At 37.9% G+C, this 19,780-nt stretch overlaps 1 protein-coding gene across 1 annotated transcript in view; it reads right to left on the bottom strand.

Moving 5' to 3' along the window:
* LOC106086850 (uncharacterized) overlaps positions 1-19,780 on the bottom strand; it is a 295,236-nt gene that overhangs the window by 2,943 nt on the left and 272,513 nt on the right. Inside the window, exons 3-5 of the mRNA XM_013251659.2 lie at positions 18,795-18,961; positions 10,080-10,216; positions 2,287-2,463 (exon numbers count right to left, since the gene is read on the bottom strand). Of these exons, the coding sequence (XP_013107113.1) occupies positions 2,287-2,463; positions 10,080-10,216; positions 18,795-18,961 (481 nt within the window). The remainder of the gene's footprint in view (positions 1-2,286; positions 2,464-10,079; positions 10,217-18,794; positions 18,962-19,780) is intronic.

Below are 19,780 nucleotides of genomic sequence, written 5' to 3'. Positions count from 1 at the left end.
CAGCGGCTACACCTTCAGAGTACACGATAAAATCACACTGAATTTTGCACTGTAATGCGGCAATCTTATCGTGATCCTTCGGTTAAAATACATATAAAAATAAATGTCAAATCCCAATTCTACAAACTTCTACCCAAAGATACATCTAAGAAAAAAATTGCGTTCGGTGACCCGCATTTCTTCAAGCCATCGGACATTGAAGTTGTAATTGGAATTGTCTAAAATACTTCTGGCTGGCATGATTCAAACCTACTCGTCCATGTTTTTACTCACTGTTTTACATATACGGGAGCCTTATTGAAAATACAGTCCATTCAGTACTTACACATATTTCTATCAGAATTTATCAGAAGACATAGAACTCGCTTTTTACTTGATTTCGAAGCAATTGAGAATAGTATGATGACCATATGGTCCCTTATAACTTATCAAATTTGTAATTTGCCCATGAATATTCCATTAAGGAACAAAGGCAACGATTCAAGTTTTAGCTCAATAATAAGGGGCTTTTTTTATAGCCAAGTCCGAAAGGCGTGCCGCAGTGCAACACCTTTTTGGGGAGAAGATTTTACTCGGCTGCCAAACCATTTTTATACCCTCCACCATAGAATGGGGGTATACTTATTTCGTCATAACTCCTCGAAATATTGGCTAAGACCCCATTAGGTATATATATTCTTGATAGACATGATATTTTAAGTCCATCGAGACATGTCCCTCCAAGTCCGGGCACAACTCTTATCCGATTTGGCAAAAATTTACCATGAGGTGTTTTGTTATGATTTTCAAAAACTGTGCTAAGTATGGTTCAAATAGGTCTATAACCTGATATAGCTGTCATATAAACCGATCTTGAATCTTGATTTATTGAGCAACTAGAGAGCGCAATTCTTATCCGATTTGGCCGAAATTTGGCATGATGTGTTTTGTTATGACTTCCAACAACTGTGCCAAATATGGTTCAAATCGGTTTATATCCTGATATAGCTGCCATATAAACCTATCTAAGGTTTTGACTTCTTGAGCCTCTAGAGGGCGCAGTTCATATCCGATTTGGCTGAAATTTTGCATGAGGTGTTTCTTATGATTTCCAACAACTGTGCAAAGTATGGTTCAAATATGGTAATCATATAAATCGATTTTGTATCTTGACTTCTTCAGCCACCATAGGACGCAATTCTTATCCGATTTTGCATGAGGTGTTGGATCAAATATGGTTTTGTATGATCCATAACTTGATATAGATGCCATATAAATCGATTTCCAATCTTGACTTGAAATTTTGTACATCGGCTTTTCCCATGACTTTCAACGTTCGTGTCAAATATCGTCTGAATCGGTCTATGGCCTGATACAGCTTCCCTATAAACCGATCTTCCTATTTTACTTCTTTAGCCCCTATAGAACGCAATTCTTATCCGATTTGGCTGAAATTTTACACAACGACTTCCACTATGGTCTCCAACTTTCAATTTAATTATGCATGGCAATTCTTTCCTTTTATCCTTTGTTTGTCTAAAAGAAATACCGGTAAAAGAACTCGACCAATGCGATCCATGTTGGAAGGCCGAACTAAGCACGTTTTTACTTGTTTCAAATGGCATAGTTTCTTGCAAATATCGTCAGCATTAGGAATAGATAACCACCGCTGAAAATTTTTTCTGAAGTTCACGCCAGGATTCGAACCCAGGCGCTCAGCCTTATAGGCGGATCCTCTGCGCTACGTGGGCCTCCTTACAACTTATCTGCTTATTTTAATCCTTAAGTCACAGTTGTATTTTGTCGATTTTTCTGATATCGTCTTCATATAGGCGAAAAACATATTTCAGAAACCCTCACATTTTCCCCCGGTTCCATAGTTATGTTCTGTCGTTTTTTACCAATCCTCTGATTTTGCGTCTTCCCGTTGTTAGGAAAAGGTTCATAAAAGTGGACTACAAAAGTTTGATAACCCCTCTATGTCATTCCATATCTTATTACAACGAAGTATTAAAATAACTTTGAGCAAATTGTGTCATGTTCGTGTTGAGAATCCAAACTAATCTCAATTGCCAGTCACCCTTCACGCCTTCACATTATATTCCCCTTGCCACAGTGTATTCAATTCTTGACAACCAAAAAATTAATTAATACATAATGAATGCAGTATGTTTCGTCAAAATTAACAAATTAAAATTTTGCAATTTGTCAAAGTGATGTTAGACCACATGTTCATTTGAAAAACAGCAATAATATTGAAAAAAAAAAATCTTCATTTTCATTTATTTCCACAGCATGTTCACATACCAAGATATGTTTCATGTTGTGGCATGAACTCTTGCATTTCGGACAACAACATTGCGATATCCTGCGAATCCTTGGTAATGCTGCATAATTCCTCCTGATTGAAATCCGGTGTTATTTGTTTGCACAGCAATATTTGACTGATGACATTGCCAAGATTTGATGGTCCAGCACGATTTTCTACAAAATAGAAAGAGAAATACAAAAGAAAAAATTTACTAGGAAATGTGCGAACAACATTTTGTGTTTATTATGAACCTTATCCAGGAAAAATATGATAAGACTTGTTAATTAGGGATAGACGAAAATGTTGTTTAAAATTGTTGAAAAATAAAGGTTAAATAGTTGTTTATATGCATAAACATAAGATGAAGCAATATTTTGTTTACAATTCCGTTTGCAATACACCTAAAATTCTACAAATTTCTGAACCTTTAGAGTATATGTATATAATATTTGTAGTCATGCTTAAGATTTAAAAAAATGAGATATTGAATTTTAAATTTGCAAAGGTTCTTAATTTATCCCAATTTTAACGACGTTGGGATGAGGAAAAAATTGGTGGATATAAGTCTGCCAGGGGTCTGATTTAGCGGATGTGAACATAAACGAGTTTTTGGGCTTTTAAAAGCGATCTGGATGGCTCAACGGTAGGAACTAGAAGGCATCTTCTTTCTTCTGTTCATGTTGTATCACAATGGACGAAAAGGTTTGAGTTATTGTGATGGCAGACTGCTACTTAAACCTTACCTTAGCTAACCTAGCCTAACTCTGCCAGTGAGGGGTCAGGTGGCACTGGTTCTTACTTAAATATTGAGTGCCAATGATACTCGAGATGACAAGGAGAGTTATTGGCGCTTTCAAATAACCAATGGCCACCATCAGCGTCAATTCCCAGGTTAGGGACCGCTGTAGGCGAGTGTCGGATCTTGGTCCCACAAAATCTATGCGATTGGGGCGCCGAGCCAGAAACGTGAATTTTTAAGAATTTCTCTGATAAACAAACGAATAGAAGAACGGAATCCCCTAATGTTGACGACCCACGCAAACAAAAAAGGAACCAAGATTTACGGGTCTGCATCTGGAATATCCAGACTCTTTATAAGGAAGGTGCAGTATACGCATTGGCGGATGTACTGAAGAAATACAAGACAGATATTACCGGCTTATAAGAAGAGCGATGGGTCGGGAATAACGTCACAATAGCTGCCATCACTAGAATCATGAATTTGGCTGTGAATTTGGATGAGAGGCTAGCCACAATCCGCATAAAAGCCAAATTTTTCATGCCCATGCTCCGACGGAAGACGAGGAGCAGCAGACCAAGAATATTTTCTAGCGCCTAGAGAGATAATACGATCACTGCCCCGCCCATGATATTAAAATCGTTCAGGGAGATTTTAATGCGAAGATAAGGAGAGAGAATACGACCACTGCCCCGCCCATGATATTAAAATCGTTCAGGGAAATTTTAATGCGAGGTGGCTGTAATCCGATCAAAACACGAGAAGCCTATCGACCACGTTATGAGAGATGAAAGGCATTTATCCAGCGTGTTGGATGTACGATAGATCCGTGCAGCCATTAAAGATTCGGATCAATACCTTCTTGCAGCAAAGGTATGTCTTCAAAGGCCATATCGGATAAAAGTTTGTATGGGAACTATATTTTAATTTGACCAGATTTTATTAAAAAACAAGAGCGTTCGTCCTTGGACAAAAAAGTGCCTAAGTTAGTATTTAAACTTTTCTTTATACTCCCGCTTAAAGAAAATGGAAAGAAATGATAATGCTTTGATGGCCAAAGTTTGCGAAAACTAAAAGGAGATATTTTTTCGAAATTAGTTGACAAAAAAATAATTGTCATATTGAAAGCGATGCCATTTTTAAACCTCTATTGACATGATTTTTTTTTATACTCACTACCACAGGATAGATGGTTGGTTGCAACAGATCGAAATATTAATTTCCGAGCCCACAAAGTATATTTATTTCAAAACGTAATAAAATTATAAAAGGATTTAACGATATTCGTGTGTCTGTCCATCCGCCTTCAGCCTTCAAAAATTGATATATTGCACAAATTTGTATTTATTTCTTGAACGGGCCAAATAGGATTATATTTTAATATAGTTGCCATATAGACCGATGTTCTGATTCAGGATCTTGAGCTCGTAAAAGGATGATTTATTATCCGATTTCGCTGAAAGTGGGTGGGTTGCACGATGGCACTGAAGCACTAAAAATGCGCATTTATCACCCGATTTAGCTGAAAATTTAAGCTGTTACTTCTATAAAACTTATCGTCAACTGCACCAAATATGATTAAGGTCGACCTATATTTGGATATTAATATAGATAAAATAGGGTTATAACAAAATAACATAATACATTTATTCATGGTGGTGGGTATCAAAAATTCGGCCCGGCTGAACTTAATGCTTTTTTATTCACCATATTCGGGTCGGATGTCAGGGGGCTTAAACATCTTACTATTTAAAATTTCAGCGAAATTGGGTATTGAATAAAGCTTTTATGAGCTTCAGACCTTCGTTACTCGGTGGGTCGGTCTATAGGGCAGTAGGTCCGATGTCGAGAGTTTTAATAAAACTTACTGTTTCAAATTTCAGCGAAATCGGATAATAAATGCTGCTTTTATGGGCTTCAGGTCCATAACCGGCAGATCGGTCTATATGGCAGCTAAGTCTAAATATAGTCCGATCTGAATCATGTTTGAATCGGATGTCGGGTGGCTTAAAATAACTCACTGATTCAAATTTCAGCAAAATCCATTACAAAATGCAGCTTTTAAGGGTTTCAGGCCCTTAATCGGCAGATCGGTCTATATGACAGCTATATTCAAAAATATATATTTAATATATTGTTTTATTATAACCCTATTTTATCCATATTAATATCCAAACCCCGATCTTAATCATATTTGGTTCAGTTGACGAGAAGCTTTATACAAGTAACAGGTTCACATTTCAACGATCGCATGTATTATCCGATATGGCAGCCATATCCAAACATGGTCGGAATTGGCCCATTGAAAAAATTAACCCTATAAAATTCTTCGTAAAAGTATTCAAAACAGGCAGCTTACAATACTTAACGACTGGTTACTAAAAGAAAATCATATTAAAAATTGAAAATTAATATTTGTTATCACAATATCACTCACATAAAACCAAAATGTCTTGGATACATTTTTTTTTCTTGAACGCATACACAATACTTTCCATCCATTACTTCGACGCAAAGTTTCCTTAGCAGCATTATCTTTGCTACACTCGGTCTCCACTTAATGCGATTTGCAGTATTATACAAGCATTGTTTAAACAGTACACTTCTTTATTGTCTTTTATTTTTCTTTGAATTGTTTTCTTGGGGGTTTCACTTCCCCATGATGGATTCCTTTATACATATAAGAAGCGACCTCAGTAAGTTTGGTCGTGCAATTTTGATGAAGATTGTTTGTTTGAAATTGTTGCCACAAGCTATAATTGTTCAAAGCACTCATATACTCCTTCCTAGTGTGTGTGGAAATGTCAAGACATACACGCAAAAAAATAATTGGATTCACATAAAGGAAACTTTCGCCAAGTAAACTTTGTAAATTTTGAAAAAATGTTGGATTTTTTTTGCGGAAAAAGTACTTCTTCGATTTTGCGGTAAATTCTTGCAAGAATTTGCGGCAAGATAAAGATTTATTACCTTGACAATTAATAGAATGTGCATATTGAAAAGGATGTCCAGTTCAATTCAATGCTGAAACATAATTCAAACTCAAAGAAGCACGGTCCAATGATGCCACCAGCCCATAAACCGAACCCAACTGTGACTTTTTTGGATGCATTGGTAGCTCTTGTTATGCTCCTGGCTGATCTTCACTCCAAAATCGACAATCCTGATTATTGACGTATCCATTGAGCCAAAAATGAGCTTCGTCGTAAAATGGAAGAAGCGCGGGATGAACTTTCTGAACAGAGCACTCATTTCGATAATAAAATTCAATAATAAGAAGCACGGTTCAATGATGCCACCAGCCCATAAACCGAACCAAACTGTGACTTTTTTGGATGCATTGGTAGCTCTTGTTATGCCCCTGGCTGATCTTCACTCCAAAATCGACAATCCTGATTATTGACGTATCCATTGAGCCAAAAATGAGCTTCGTCGTAAAATGGAAGAATCGCGGGATGAACTTTCTGAACAGAGCACTCATTTCGATAATAAAATTCAATAATTTATTTTGATAATAAAATTCAATAATTTGTAAGCGTTATTCGTTTGTAATTCTATTCATTGTTAAATCATAGACCAAACTGAAGATGTTTGATAGTGAAACAAAACACGAAACGTGAGTGAGCTGTTTAAACCAGTGTTGCCAAAAAGATAATAGCTAAAAAATCATCCTTTATTACCAAACAATGTATGTGCTTTAGAAATGTGTGTCGTGTTTTCTTGTACCTAACAATCATGAGTCTGTTGCTCTAATAATTTTTGGCATTGGACATACCAGTATGTTTGATCATAAAGCGGAACTTTAAAAATTGTCACTTTCTGACAAAACAAAAACGGATAATTATTGGTGCGGCAAATGAATAATCATTAGCGACTATCGAAACATTTTTGCAATCAGAGTTTTTGGTTTTACCACAAAGTAAAGGCCCCTTTACCGTAGGTTAAGCTGCTAAAGGGTTTACGATAGAATAAGTTAGTTAAGTTCAACCAGTAAGGAAGGGCAAAATTCGGGCGGTGCCAACTGTATAATACCCTACACCTACCCTATGAGTAAAATGTGGTGTGTGAAAGTGTGTTTAAAATATATAAATATAAACATATTCTGAACCAATTTTGATGGAACTCGGCGGATGTTTTCAGATGAGTTATTAAACAATCCGTACCAAATTTGGAGCAAATATGTTTGAACTGTAATAACAACGGATGGCAAATTACAACATGCACCTCAAACCAAAATATTGAATGGCAAGGTCCTTTTGTCTTTAGATTTTTATAAGATTTCATTTGAGGGCATGTAAATTTATAAAGATTTCTATTTGGGGAGTTTATTTAAACACAGATTTATGCACACAAAAAAATAATTCGTTTGACATAAAGAAAATGAAAAGAAAAACGTTGGACTTTGTTTACGATAAAAGTATATGTTTTTTGAGATAAGTTCTTGCAAGAATTTGTGACAAATATAGTTTGTTTTACCCTGACAATACCATTCATTCTTGATATATAGAACGTTATAGTCGTGGCTTTGACTAGTTTTTATACCCACCAACGAAGGATGTGGGTATCTTCATTTTGTTATTCCGTTTGCAACACATCGAAATATCCATTTTCGACCCTAAAAAGTATATATATTCTTGATCAGCTTAAAAATCTAAGACGATCTAGACATGTCCGTCCGTCTGTCCCCATGTCTGCTGAAATCACGCTACAGTCTTTAAAAATAGAGATATTAAGCTGAAACTTTGCACAGATTCTATTTTTGTCCATAAGCAGGTTAATTTCGAAGATGGGCTATATCGGACTATATCTTGATATAGCCCCCATATAGACCGATCCTCCTATTTAGGGTCTTAGGTCAATAAAAGCTACATTTATTATCCGATTTTGCTGAAATTTGGGACAGCGAGTTGTGTTGGGCCCTTCGACATCCGTCTTAATTTGGCTCAGATCGGTTCAGATTTGGTTATAGCTGCCATATAGACCGATCCTCTGATTAAGGGTCTTAGGCCCATAAAGCCACATTTATTGTCCGATATCGCGAAATGTGGGACAGAGAGTTATCTTAAGCCCTTTGACATATTTGTTCAATTTGGCAGCTTTATCCAAATCTGAACCGATCAGCTGCCATCTAGACTGATCACTCGATTTAGGGGTTTGGACATATAAAAGGCGCATTTATTATCCGATGTCGCCGAAATTTGCGACAGTGAGTTAATTTAAGCTCCTCGACATACTTAAATATGGCACAGATCGGTCCAGATTTGGATATAGACCGATCTCTCGATTTTAGGTTTTGGGGCTATGATAGGCCCATTTATTTTCCGATGTCGCTGAAATTTGAGACAGTGTTAGGCTGTTAGGCCCTTCGAAGTTCTTCTTCAATTTGGCCCAGATCAGTCCAGATTTGAATACAGCTGCCACATAGACCGATCTCTCGATTTAAGGTTTTGGGCCCATAAAAGGCGCATTTATTGTCCGATTTCGCCGAAATTTGGGACAGTGCTATGTGCTAGGCTCTTCGACATTTTTCTGCAACTTGGCCTAAGTCGGTCCAGATTTGGATATAGCTGTCATGTAGACCGATATTTCGATTTGAAGTCTTGGCCCCATAAAAGGCGCATTTATAATCAGATTTTACTGAAATTTGACACAGTGACTTATGTTAGGCTTTTCGTTTTCCTTGTCGTATATGGTTCAGATCGGTTTATTTTTAGATATATCTACTAAAAAGACCAGTATTTTATTATACACAATTAAACAATGATTTGTACTAATTAGTATTTGGTCCAAATTCGAACATATTTCGATATAACTTTGATGAAAGGTGGTTTACATATATACCCGAGGTGGTGGGTATCCAAAGTTCGGCCCGGCCGAACTTAACGCCTTCTCACTTGTTTTTTTATGAATAACTTAAAATAATGGATTGTATATATTGAAAAAGTTGTCAAGTTCAATTTAATGCTATAGCATAATTCAAATTAAAAATTGTACGAATTATAAGCAGATCTGTTTGGATTTATTTAATACACAATTATTTTAAAAGCCTTCCATTTTGCTGCATTCGTTATGCTATAAATAAAACAAAAAATGGTTGTTGTTGCTTTCGAACATTTAAATACGTACTTTGTGATGGATATTTCTTTATCGCGTAAATGTTACCAAACAATGTATGTGCCTCAGAATTTTTCTTGTATCTGGCAGCCATTTGTATGTTGCTCTAATGATTTTTGTCATTGGACATGCCATAAATTTTGTACCGAAACTTTAAACATTGTCACTTTCCGAGTTTACCATCCGCACTCGCCCGAGCTGTTCAATATACTGAGAGCAGTCAGTATATTGAACAGCTCGGTCAAAACAAAAAAGGAAAAAATGTTATGTTTGAGAATGTGTCTATACCAGTGACGAGCACACAATTGCAATTATTTGCAAGTCTATGGGTTCGCTTGGGATTATTTTCTTAAGTAAGTACAAAGTAATGAGTAACAGAGTGAGTATTTTTGCCAAGTACTAGTCTATACGATCAAATACTCACTCTCTGTCTCTCTTGCAGGAGAGACACAGGAGAATAATTATTGATCAGGTACATGAATAATCCACTATCGAATCACTTTTGTAATTAGAGTTTTAGGGTTTACAACAAAAAGAAGGTACTTTTGCCGTAGACAAAGCTGCTAAAGTGTTTACCATAAACAAAGTTAGTTACGTTCAATAATACTATGTTTATGGATAACGTTTGACATGTTGAAGCAAAACATTACCCGGTTACAATAAAAGCAAAATTTTATAGAAGTGTTTTGTTTGTCGTTAAAATTTCCCAAACCTTTTATTTTTAGTGTTTGATAAGTGCAGCTGAGCTTCGACCCAATCGAATTTAAGTAATCTGCGGTTGGAAGTTTTCCTTCTTTACATACCATCGTGGTCTTTTGCAATGCGAAAAATAACTTAAACTATGATTTGTTTTCTTTAATTCGTTGAAAACACTTTTAGTTCATGGCTTAAATATAATTAAAAATTAACAAGGATAGATTTTTAATGTGAACTTACCATAATAGCCTGACATGTCCATTGGCACCACTTGTATAAGACGATAGCTCTTCACTAATTCACGTAAAAACAATTGAGCCATGTAGAATAACAGCACTAGATGTGGATTGTCAGCAAGAACGCCATCGGCAGTTGCACTACAATGAACAATAAGACCACCAGCAGCAGAATCCCCAGCAATGGCACCATAAAAGGGAAGCCATGGCAGCAACAGTCACAGCAATGTGAACAACAGCAGACAGAGAAAGGAAACGAAACAAAACGAAAAGAGCAATGAATATAATAGTGGGTTAGATTTCAAGTACGTACTTTATGTTCTATCAACTATAAAAGAATAAATGGACCATCAGCAAACCTTAGCCATACTTAATGGAAGTTCATTATTTTCAAGGATGGACAATAATACACAGAATAAATATTTATTTATATACGACTACGGTACATTAATTTTATCGCCTTAAACCATTGTTGTAGGACAAATTATATATTTTAGATGGTTGTTAAACTAAAAAGCAAAGTTGTCCGTCAGTAAAAACGTTAAAACTTTGTAATCAATACATGATCCGATAAAGTTATACTAATTTCGTCATTTCGTTTGTTACTCATCCAAATATTGATCTGAGACCCAACAAAGTGCATATTCGTAATCAGGTAAGTCTAATTTCGTCATTCTGTTTCTAACACCTCGAAAAATGCGTCTAAAACCCCATAATGTATATATATTCTTGATTGTCAAGACATTTTAAGTCGATCCAGCCATGTCCGTCCGTCTGTCTGTCCGTCCTGTCGGTTGGGATTGTAAATGGGCCAAATCGGTCCATGTTTTAATATAGCTGCCATATAAATCGACCTTGGGTCTTGACTTCTTGAGCCTCTAGAGGGCGCAGTTTTCGTCCGATTTGTCATTGTGCATGTGGTGTTTTGGTATAACTTTTAACAACTGTGCTATGTACGGTTCAAATCTTGGGTCTTGACTTCTTCAGCTTTTAGAGGGTGTAATTCTTATCCGATTTGACTGTAATTTTGCACGTGGTGCTTTGTTACAGTTTTCAACAACTGTGCAACGTATGGTTCAAGTCGGTTCAAAACCTGGTATAGCTGCCATATAAACCGATCTTGCAACTCGACTCCTTGAGCCGCTTGAGGGCGCAATTCTCATATGATTTGGCTGAAATTTTACATAAGGTGTTTTAATATGACTTCCAAAAACTGTGCTAAGTATGGCGCAAATCGGTACATAACCTGATATAGCTGCCATATAAACCGATCTGGAATCTTCACTTCTTGAGCCCTTAGAGGGCGCAATTCTCATCCGTGTTGGCAGAACTTTTGTACAACTGCTTCTCCCATGACCTTCAACAAACGTGTCCAATGTGGTCTTAATCAATCTATAGCTTGATACAGTTCCCATATAAACCGTTCTCCTGATTTTGCTTCTAGAGCCCCTACAAGGCCCAATTTTTGTCCGAATGGACTGAAACATTACGCAATGACTTCTACAATTCACAGCGGCACGCCGTTTCGACGAGGCTATAAAAAGGAGATCCCTTATCATTGAGCTTTAACTTGAATCGGAAAGCACTAATTAATATGTGAGAAGTTTTCACCAGTTCCTTAATGGAATGTTCGTAGACAAATTTCCATTGGTAATATAAGATTCGGCCTGGCCGAACTTAACGCGCTTGTACTTGTTATACCCACCACCATACTAGGATGGGGGTATACTAATGGAGTCATTCCGTTTCTAATACCTCGAAATATTCGTCAAAGATACCCATAAAGTATATATATTCTTGATCTTCTCGACGTTCTGAGTCCATCTAGGCACGTCCGCCGGACGAAATCACGATAGCGGTCGAACGTGTACAATTTTTGTCCTATTTGGGTGAAGATTTTTCATGTGGTGTTTTAACCTAATACAGTTCCCATATAAGCCGGTCTCCCGGTTTGACTTCTTGAGACCATACAAGCAGTAATTTTTACCCGATTTGGCTATAATTGAGCATGTTGTGTTTCGTTATGACTTTCAACAACTGTGCCAAGCACGGTCCAAATCGTGATATACCGATATCGGGAAAAAATCAGGACTTTATGTACCCATGACCTTAAATTGGTACATCGGCCTGTCGTACTCGGTACGAATATCGAGGGGTTTAATACAACTCACAGTTCCCAGCACCATATGGGTCGTCATTCCATTGTAGCACATCGAAATATTGGTTTGAGACCCGACAAACTATATAAATCTTGGTCGCCTTGACATTCTTAATAGATTTAGCCCTGTCCGTCCGTCTGTCAGCACGCACGCTAACTTTTGAAGGAATAAAGCTAGACGTTTGAAATTTTGCATGAATATTTATTATTAGTGTAGGTCGGTTGGGATTGGTAAAAGGCTATATCGGTCCATTTTTCAATATAGCTGCCATCAGGGACGTAGCCAGGATTTTATTTTGCCGGGGCCAACTCCACATTTTTTTAAAATCTAAAATTCTCCTCTTACTGTGAAATTGGTAAAGATGCCTCTAGAGCCGTTGCCGTTGTCTAGCGTCTAGTCTAGTTTTAATACAACTTTCAAAAAATGCACACAAATGACATGCGTATGCCATGGAAGCTAGGTTAGTTTAGGTTAAGTTGAAAAAAAGGGGGCAGATATTAATCCGCCCCATACCACCATGGACGTACACCTAAGCCAGTAATCGGCTTGTTGTGCACTCTAAAAACTATAAAGTAACCTCTTAAAAGAAAATCTAAGTTAGGAATTCCGTGCTGCTTACAAAATCCTTAATTGTTTTCAATACCACTCCCCTAAGTAGGTTCATGTTTGATATTGTGGGTCCACCTAAGTGGCGGTATCTGTTGAACGCGAAAGCCGGGCAATGACAAAGAAAATGCTCCAACGTCTTATCATCTTGCCCGTATGCCCTACACATGCTATCACTTGCCGCACCGATTTTACATAAGCGAGCTCGTAGTCCCAGCTATACTGAACTCCTTCTTACTTCCTTTCAGTAATAGCCTCGTCTTCTCACTATCTGGATCCCCCCATAGGATTTTCGCCGTCCTACCGACCGTTTCGCAGTTCCACAATGTTGCATGCGCATTCGTCGCCCACTACATTAACTCACCGCCAAATCGTCTGCCCTTTCATTTCCCTTTACTCCGTTATGGCTAGTAAGAAGCTATGGAAGCTAAGTAGTCTTATAAAAGGAAAGTCTATCGCTTCAAAGAAAATACATGTGGTGGAAAAGAACAGTTAATGTGAAAGATGTCAGACTTGTGTTAGTGTCGAGCTAATATCGTAGATACGTCTTCGCGGTATATTCGGTATAAGTACGACGTACCAATGAATGGGCTTTGAAGCCTTATTTTAACAATACAACAGGTTCAAAAAACATGTTGCCTAGGCATAGGCGGAGCGATAAGGACCACTCCTACTAGGGCAATGGAGACTATTCTAGATACGCGACCCATAGACATACAGATTAAGTGCGAGGCAGCCATTGCGGCTAAGAGACTTAAGGCGATGAAGGAATCAGGCGACGACCTGGAAGGAATGGAAAAGGTTACCGATCGGGTACCTGAGATGACATTTGAAGTCGAGTGCGAGGTACTGCTGCCAGCGGCACTGTCTTGGATTGACGGAAACTTAGTATTGGAAGATCATGATACACGGATGGATGAAAGCTAGAGGATAGAGTGAGCCTAGGGGTCTACATTGTGAACCCAGGGACTGAGAAATATATATACTATACTGACTGACCATAATAAGGTCCTGCAGGCGGAGATCCGGGTGATCACAGAATGCGTGAGGTGGTGTGGTCTTAACGCGAGGATGTCGAGTGTGAACATCTTTACGGACAGTAAAATTGCCATAAGGGCAATGACAACCAGGACCGTAAGATCACGAACCGTCTTGCAGTGTAAGAGGAAAATTAACGCCTTCTCTGAGGATGGCAAAATCCGCATTGTTTGGATGCCGGACCATAACGGAGTAAGGGGGAATGAAAGGGCAGACGATTTGACGGTGAAGGCCAGAGGATTGGCGTCAATAAACTTGGTTAACCCGAAGCATTTCGGGTCGACGTAGACCAATTAAGGGCGTGGGCGACAAACTCGCATGTAGCACTGTGGAACAGCGAAACAGTCGGTACAACGGCGAAAATCCTATGGGGGGATCCAGATCATGAGAAGACGAGGCTATTACTTAAAGGAAGTAAATAGGAGGTTAGCATAGCTATCATAAGGAAACACAGAGGACTACGAGTTCACTTATGTAAAATCGGAGCGGCAAATGATAGAATGTGTAGGGCATGCGGGCAAGATGATGAGACGTTGGAACATTTCCTTTGTCATTGCCCGGCTTTTGCGTCTAACAGATACCGGCACTTAGTTGGGGACACAATACCAGACAAGAACGAACTTAGGTACGTGACATGGAAAACATTTAAGGATTTTGTAAGAATCACTCAAATCTAAACCAAAATTTTCTTTTTAGAGATTACTTTTTTGGTATTTAGAGCGCACACCAAGCTGATTACTGGCTTAGGTGTATGTCCACAGTGCCATGGGGCGGATTAATATCCGCATCCTCTTTTCAACCTAACCTATACTCCTTCGAAAGTTATAGTGCTTTCGATAGACAAACGGACGGACAGACGGATGGGGATGACTAGATATACCTAAAAACGATCAAGAATATATGTACTTTATGGTGTCCTAGACGAATATTTCGAGGTGTAACAAATGGAATGACGAAATTAGTGTGCCCCTATCTTATGGTGGAGGGTATAAAAACGTTTATGAAGAAGTTAAAGAAAAATTATGAAATATATGAAACATTAGAAGATAGTATGGAGCAATCGTCTATCTGGCACGTCCACATGTATATACATATCTTAGGAGAAACATCGACTTCCTTTGATGGAAACATATGTCCCTGTGTGTCAAGACACGAGAAGAGCATGTGGTCGATTGCCTCATCCTCGTCCTCTTCAAGAGAGTTTCAATAGTATTTATTGTGCGGGATTACCATTCCCATAATTCCAGCATCCGCCTTTTATTCCTCACTCTTGGGAACGCGAATCCTGAAGATTTTATCTCGAATCCGACTCAGTGCCATGTAGTCTGAGATCCTACTCCGTCTACCCGCAACAACCATAGTATCCAGAATGGACCTATGGCCTTGCTCATTCTCCATCAGCATGACATCAGTTACATCGCCTAAGCGCAACTTTGGCGCACAATTTCAAATATATATCTCATATGATCCCATATCCAGCATCACTACCGAACCTGCCGGCTATGCGGATCGCCGGCAAAACTCGTTTCAGGTCAGTCATTGCACTATCTGGTCTAACTCCCCACTTCCTATCTAAAGGGTGATTTTTTAGCTATTCCCTTTTTGGCAACACTGGTTTAAACAGCCCACTCACGTTTCGTATTTTGTTTCACTGTCAAACACTTTCAGTTTGGTCCATAATTTAACCATGAATCGTCTTACAAACGAACAACGCTTGCAAATTATGAATTTTTTTTTTTATCAAAATGCGTGTTCTATTAAGAAAATTGTTAATTCCAAAATTAAGTTCATCGAAACAGCTCATTATTGACTCAATGGGTACGTAAATAAGCAAAATTGTCGATTTTGGAGTGAAGATCAGAAGCATTGCAAGAGCTACCAATGCATACAGAAAAAGTCACAATTTGGTGCGGTTAAGGGCTAGTGGCATCATTGGACCGTACGTCTTCAAAGATGATGCGAATCGTAATGTAACAGTGAATGGTGAGCGCTATCGTAAGATGATATCCAACTTTTGTTTTGCCCAAAACGCAAGAGCTTGACTTGCATGACATGTGGTTTCAAGAAGATGGCGCAGCATGCCACATAACACTCGTTACAATGGACTTATTGAGAGGCGAGTTAGCTGAACATTTTATTTCACGTTAGGGACAGGTCAATTGGCAGCCTAGATCGTGCGATTTAACGCCTTTAGACTATTTTTTGTGGGGCTATGTTTAAGATCATGTCTATACAGACAAGTCCGCTTCAATTTACACATTGGAAGACAACATTGAAGAATTTATTCATGAGATAGCCGCTAAAATGTTAGAAAGCCAAAATTGGATTAAGCGGATGGACCATTTGAGGCGCAGTCTCGGTCAACATTGGCATGAAATAATCTTCAAACATTAAATAATAAGGACCATACTATCGACTTAAATAAAGATTTGATGTATTTTTCTGAATTTTATGTTTTTATACCCTCCACCATAAGATGGGGGGTATACTAATTTCGTCATTCTGTTTGTAACTACTCGAAATATTCGTCTGAGACCCCATAAAGTATATATATTCTTGATCGTCGCGACATTTTATGTCGATCTAGCCATGTCCGTCCGTCTGTCCGTCCGTCCGTCTGTCTGTCGAAAGCACGCTAACTTCCGAAGGAGTAAAGCAAGCCGCTTGAAATTTTGTACAAATACTTCTTTTTAGTGTAGGTCGGTTGGTATTGTAAATGGGCCATATCGGTCCATGTTTTGATATAGCTGCCATATAAACCGATCTTGGGTCTTGACTTCTTGAGCCTCTAGAGTGCGCAATTCTTATCCGATTGGGATGAAATTTTGCACGACGTGTTTTCTTATGATATCCAACAACTGTGCCAAGTATGGTTCAAATCGGTTCATAATCTGATATAGATGCCATATAAACCAATCTTGGGTCTTGACTTCTTGAGCCTCTAGAGTGCGCAATTCTTATCCGATTGGAATGAAATTTTGCACGACGTGTTTTCTTATGATATCCAACATTTGTGCCAAGTATGGTTCAAATCGGTCCATAACCTGATATAGCTGGCATCTAAACCGATCTTGGGCCTTGACTTCTTGAGCCTCTAGAGTGCGCAATTCTTATCCGATTAAAATGAAATTTTGCACGACGTGTTCTGTTATTATATCCAACAACTGTGCAAAGTATGGTTCAAATCGGTCCATAACCTGATATAGCTGGCATCTAAACCGATCTTGGGCCTTGACTTCTTGAGCCTCTAGAATGCGCAATTCTTATCCGATTGAAATGAAATTTTGCACGACGTGTTTTGTTATTATAACCAATAACTGTGCAAAGTATGGTTCAAATCGGTCCATAACCTGATATAGCTGGCATCTAAACCGATCTTGGGCCTTGACTTCTTGAGCCTCTAGAGTGCGCAATTCTTATCCGATTAAAATGAAATTTTGCACGACGTGTTCTGTTATTATATCCAACAACTGTGCAAAGTATGGTTCAAATCGGTCCATAACCTGATATAGCTGGCATCTAAACCGATCTTGGGCCTTGACTTCTTGAGCCTCTAGAGTGCGCAATTCTTATCCGATTAAAATGAAATTTTGAACGACGTGTTTTGTTATGATATCCAACAACTGTGCCAAGTATGGTTTAAATCGGTCCATAACCTGATATAGCTGCCATATAAACCGATCTTGGGTATTGACTTCTTGAGCCTCTAGAGGGCACAATTCTTATCCGATTTGAATGAGTTTTTGCACGAAGTATTTCGTCATAATATCCAACAACTGTGCCAAGTATGGTTCAAATCGGTTCATAACCTGATATAGCTGTCATATAAATAGATCTGGGGATTTGACTTCTTGAGCTTCTAGAGGGCGCAATTCCTATCCGATTTGGCTGAAATTTTGCATGACGTACTTTATTTTTACTTTCAACAACTGTGTCAATTAAGGTTCAAATCGGTTCATAACCTGATATAGCTGCCATATAAACCGATCTGTGATCTTGACTTCTTGACCCCTAGATGTCGCAATTATTATCCGATATGCCTGAAATTTTGTACGACGGATCCTCTCATGACCATCAACAAACGTGTTTATTATGTTCTGAATCGGTCTATAGCCCGATACAGATCCCATATAAATCGTTCTCTATATTTTACTTCGTGGGCCCCAATGGGCGCAATTCTTATACGAATTGGCTGAAATTTTACACAGGTCTCCAACATATAATTTAATTGTGGTCCGAACCGGACCATATCTTGATATCGTTTTAATAGCAGAGCAACTCTTTTCTTATATCCTTTTTTGCTTAAGAAGAGATGCCGGGAAAAGAACTCGACAAATGCGATCCATGGTGGAGGGTATATAAGATTCGGCCCGGCCGAACTCAGCACGCTTTTACTTGTTTTTAACTATTCTATAGCTTTTAAAAAATTACACTTTATTAACCTACAGCAGGAGTAGAGCACACACAGCCCGTTTCCGCTTCTTTCCTACGTATTTCTTTTCCAGGACAGTTTCGAATCGAGGACTAGGCCTAGACATTTCGTCTCATTGGACAACTGAAGAGTGGTCCCGTTTAAAGTCGGGATTTTTGAATAAATATTCGTATTTGAGTAGTGTGTTCCTTCGAAAAAAGTAACTGACACTCGATCAACAATCAAATATATTTTTAGCTCCAACCGACTTCGGTTCTGCACAATATTTCTTCTGCCCAAAGCGAACATTGTGAATTCTGCGACATGATTGTAGCAAAAATACAATAATAACATCTACATCAGTCATTTTTGCACTTTAATGAAACTCATCGCTTTTTTCCATCAAAAAAAAAAAAAAAAAAAATGCTATAGCATAAATGAAATTAGACGCCATATAAATGGCCTTTATTCAAGCAATAAAATAAAAATAACAAACATTACTCACTTTTTTACTTGTGGCATTAAAATCTGTTCCGTACGTTTGAAGGCTTCGACGCAGGTTCTTCGTAATTTGCGAATTTTTTCACGTAACTCTGGACAGTCTTTGGATTGGCCCACATGGATTAGGAGATCACGAAATAAAGCCACATGGCTATTTATTTCAACAATCAGCTGCAAATGTAACAAAAGTAAAATTACCAAAAAGCACTGTTAATAAAATTGCTCTAATAAATAATATAAGCACTTGTAATCGCAGAGCGCAATGTTTTGATGTGTAAGGATGTAGCCAAACATCAACGCCTAAGGGTAGTAATAAATGGTCTACAAGATGCTGTGGCGCTTTCGCGCTCGACAGGGTGCCAACATTTCGCTTCAAATGTAAATACAAATTGTAATTAAAAATCCCAAGAACTGGTTGAACACGTTATTATAAAAGATTTCACTGAATATTAATGAGTTGTTGATGCGCCAAGGCTATGTAAGTAAATAAAATAACGCGGGATAGAAGGAAAGATTCAATTGGAAGGAATCAATTTCTAAGGATATCTTTACTTTGCATTAAAGTCAAACCGTCATTTAAGGGAAGATGTTTTGTTTGCAGTTTATTAATATACTTTCAACTTTAAACCTTTGGAAATGTATGAATTTTAGTAGTCCGTAGGAAATTAGCGGAAGAAAAATAGAAAATTTAGATTAAAATCTCTTTTAGAATTACCGAATAGAAGGTTTTAAGACAAAATTTTTTGCCAAGTCGGATAAGAATTAGCTTTACGGGAAGTCTAGATGTTGCATTGAATTATTGATCATCACATAAAAAAAAGTTGTACTAAAATCAATCTTAAAATTCTTATTTTACGCCCACAGTAACTAAACTTTTTTCAAGTTTCAACGGCCTCATTTCGCAATATGAAGTGTGCACACGATCAAAACCAAGAAAGCAACGCCCAGAACAAAAATAAACAAAGAAAAGCGTGCTAAGTTCGGCACGTA

The sequence above is a fragment of the Stomoxys calcitrans genome, chromosome 3, assembly GCF_963082655.1.
Source record: "Stomoxys calcitrans chromosome 3, idStoCalc2.1, whole genome shotgun sequence".
Taxonomy (NCBI): Eukaryota; Metazoa; Arthropoda; class Insecta; order Diptera; family Muscidae; genus Stomoxys; species Stomoxys calcitrans.
This window is presented reverse-complemented; position numbering and strand designations above follow the sequence as displayed.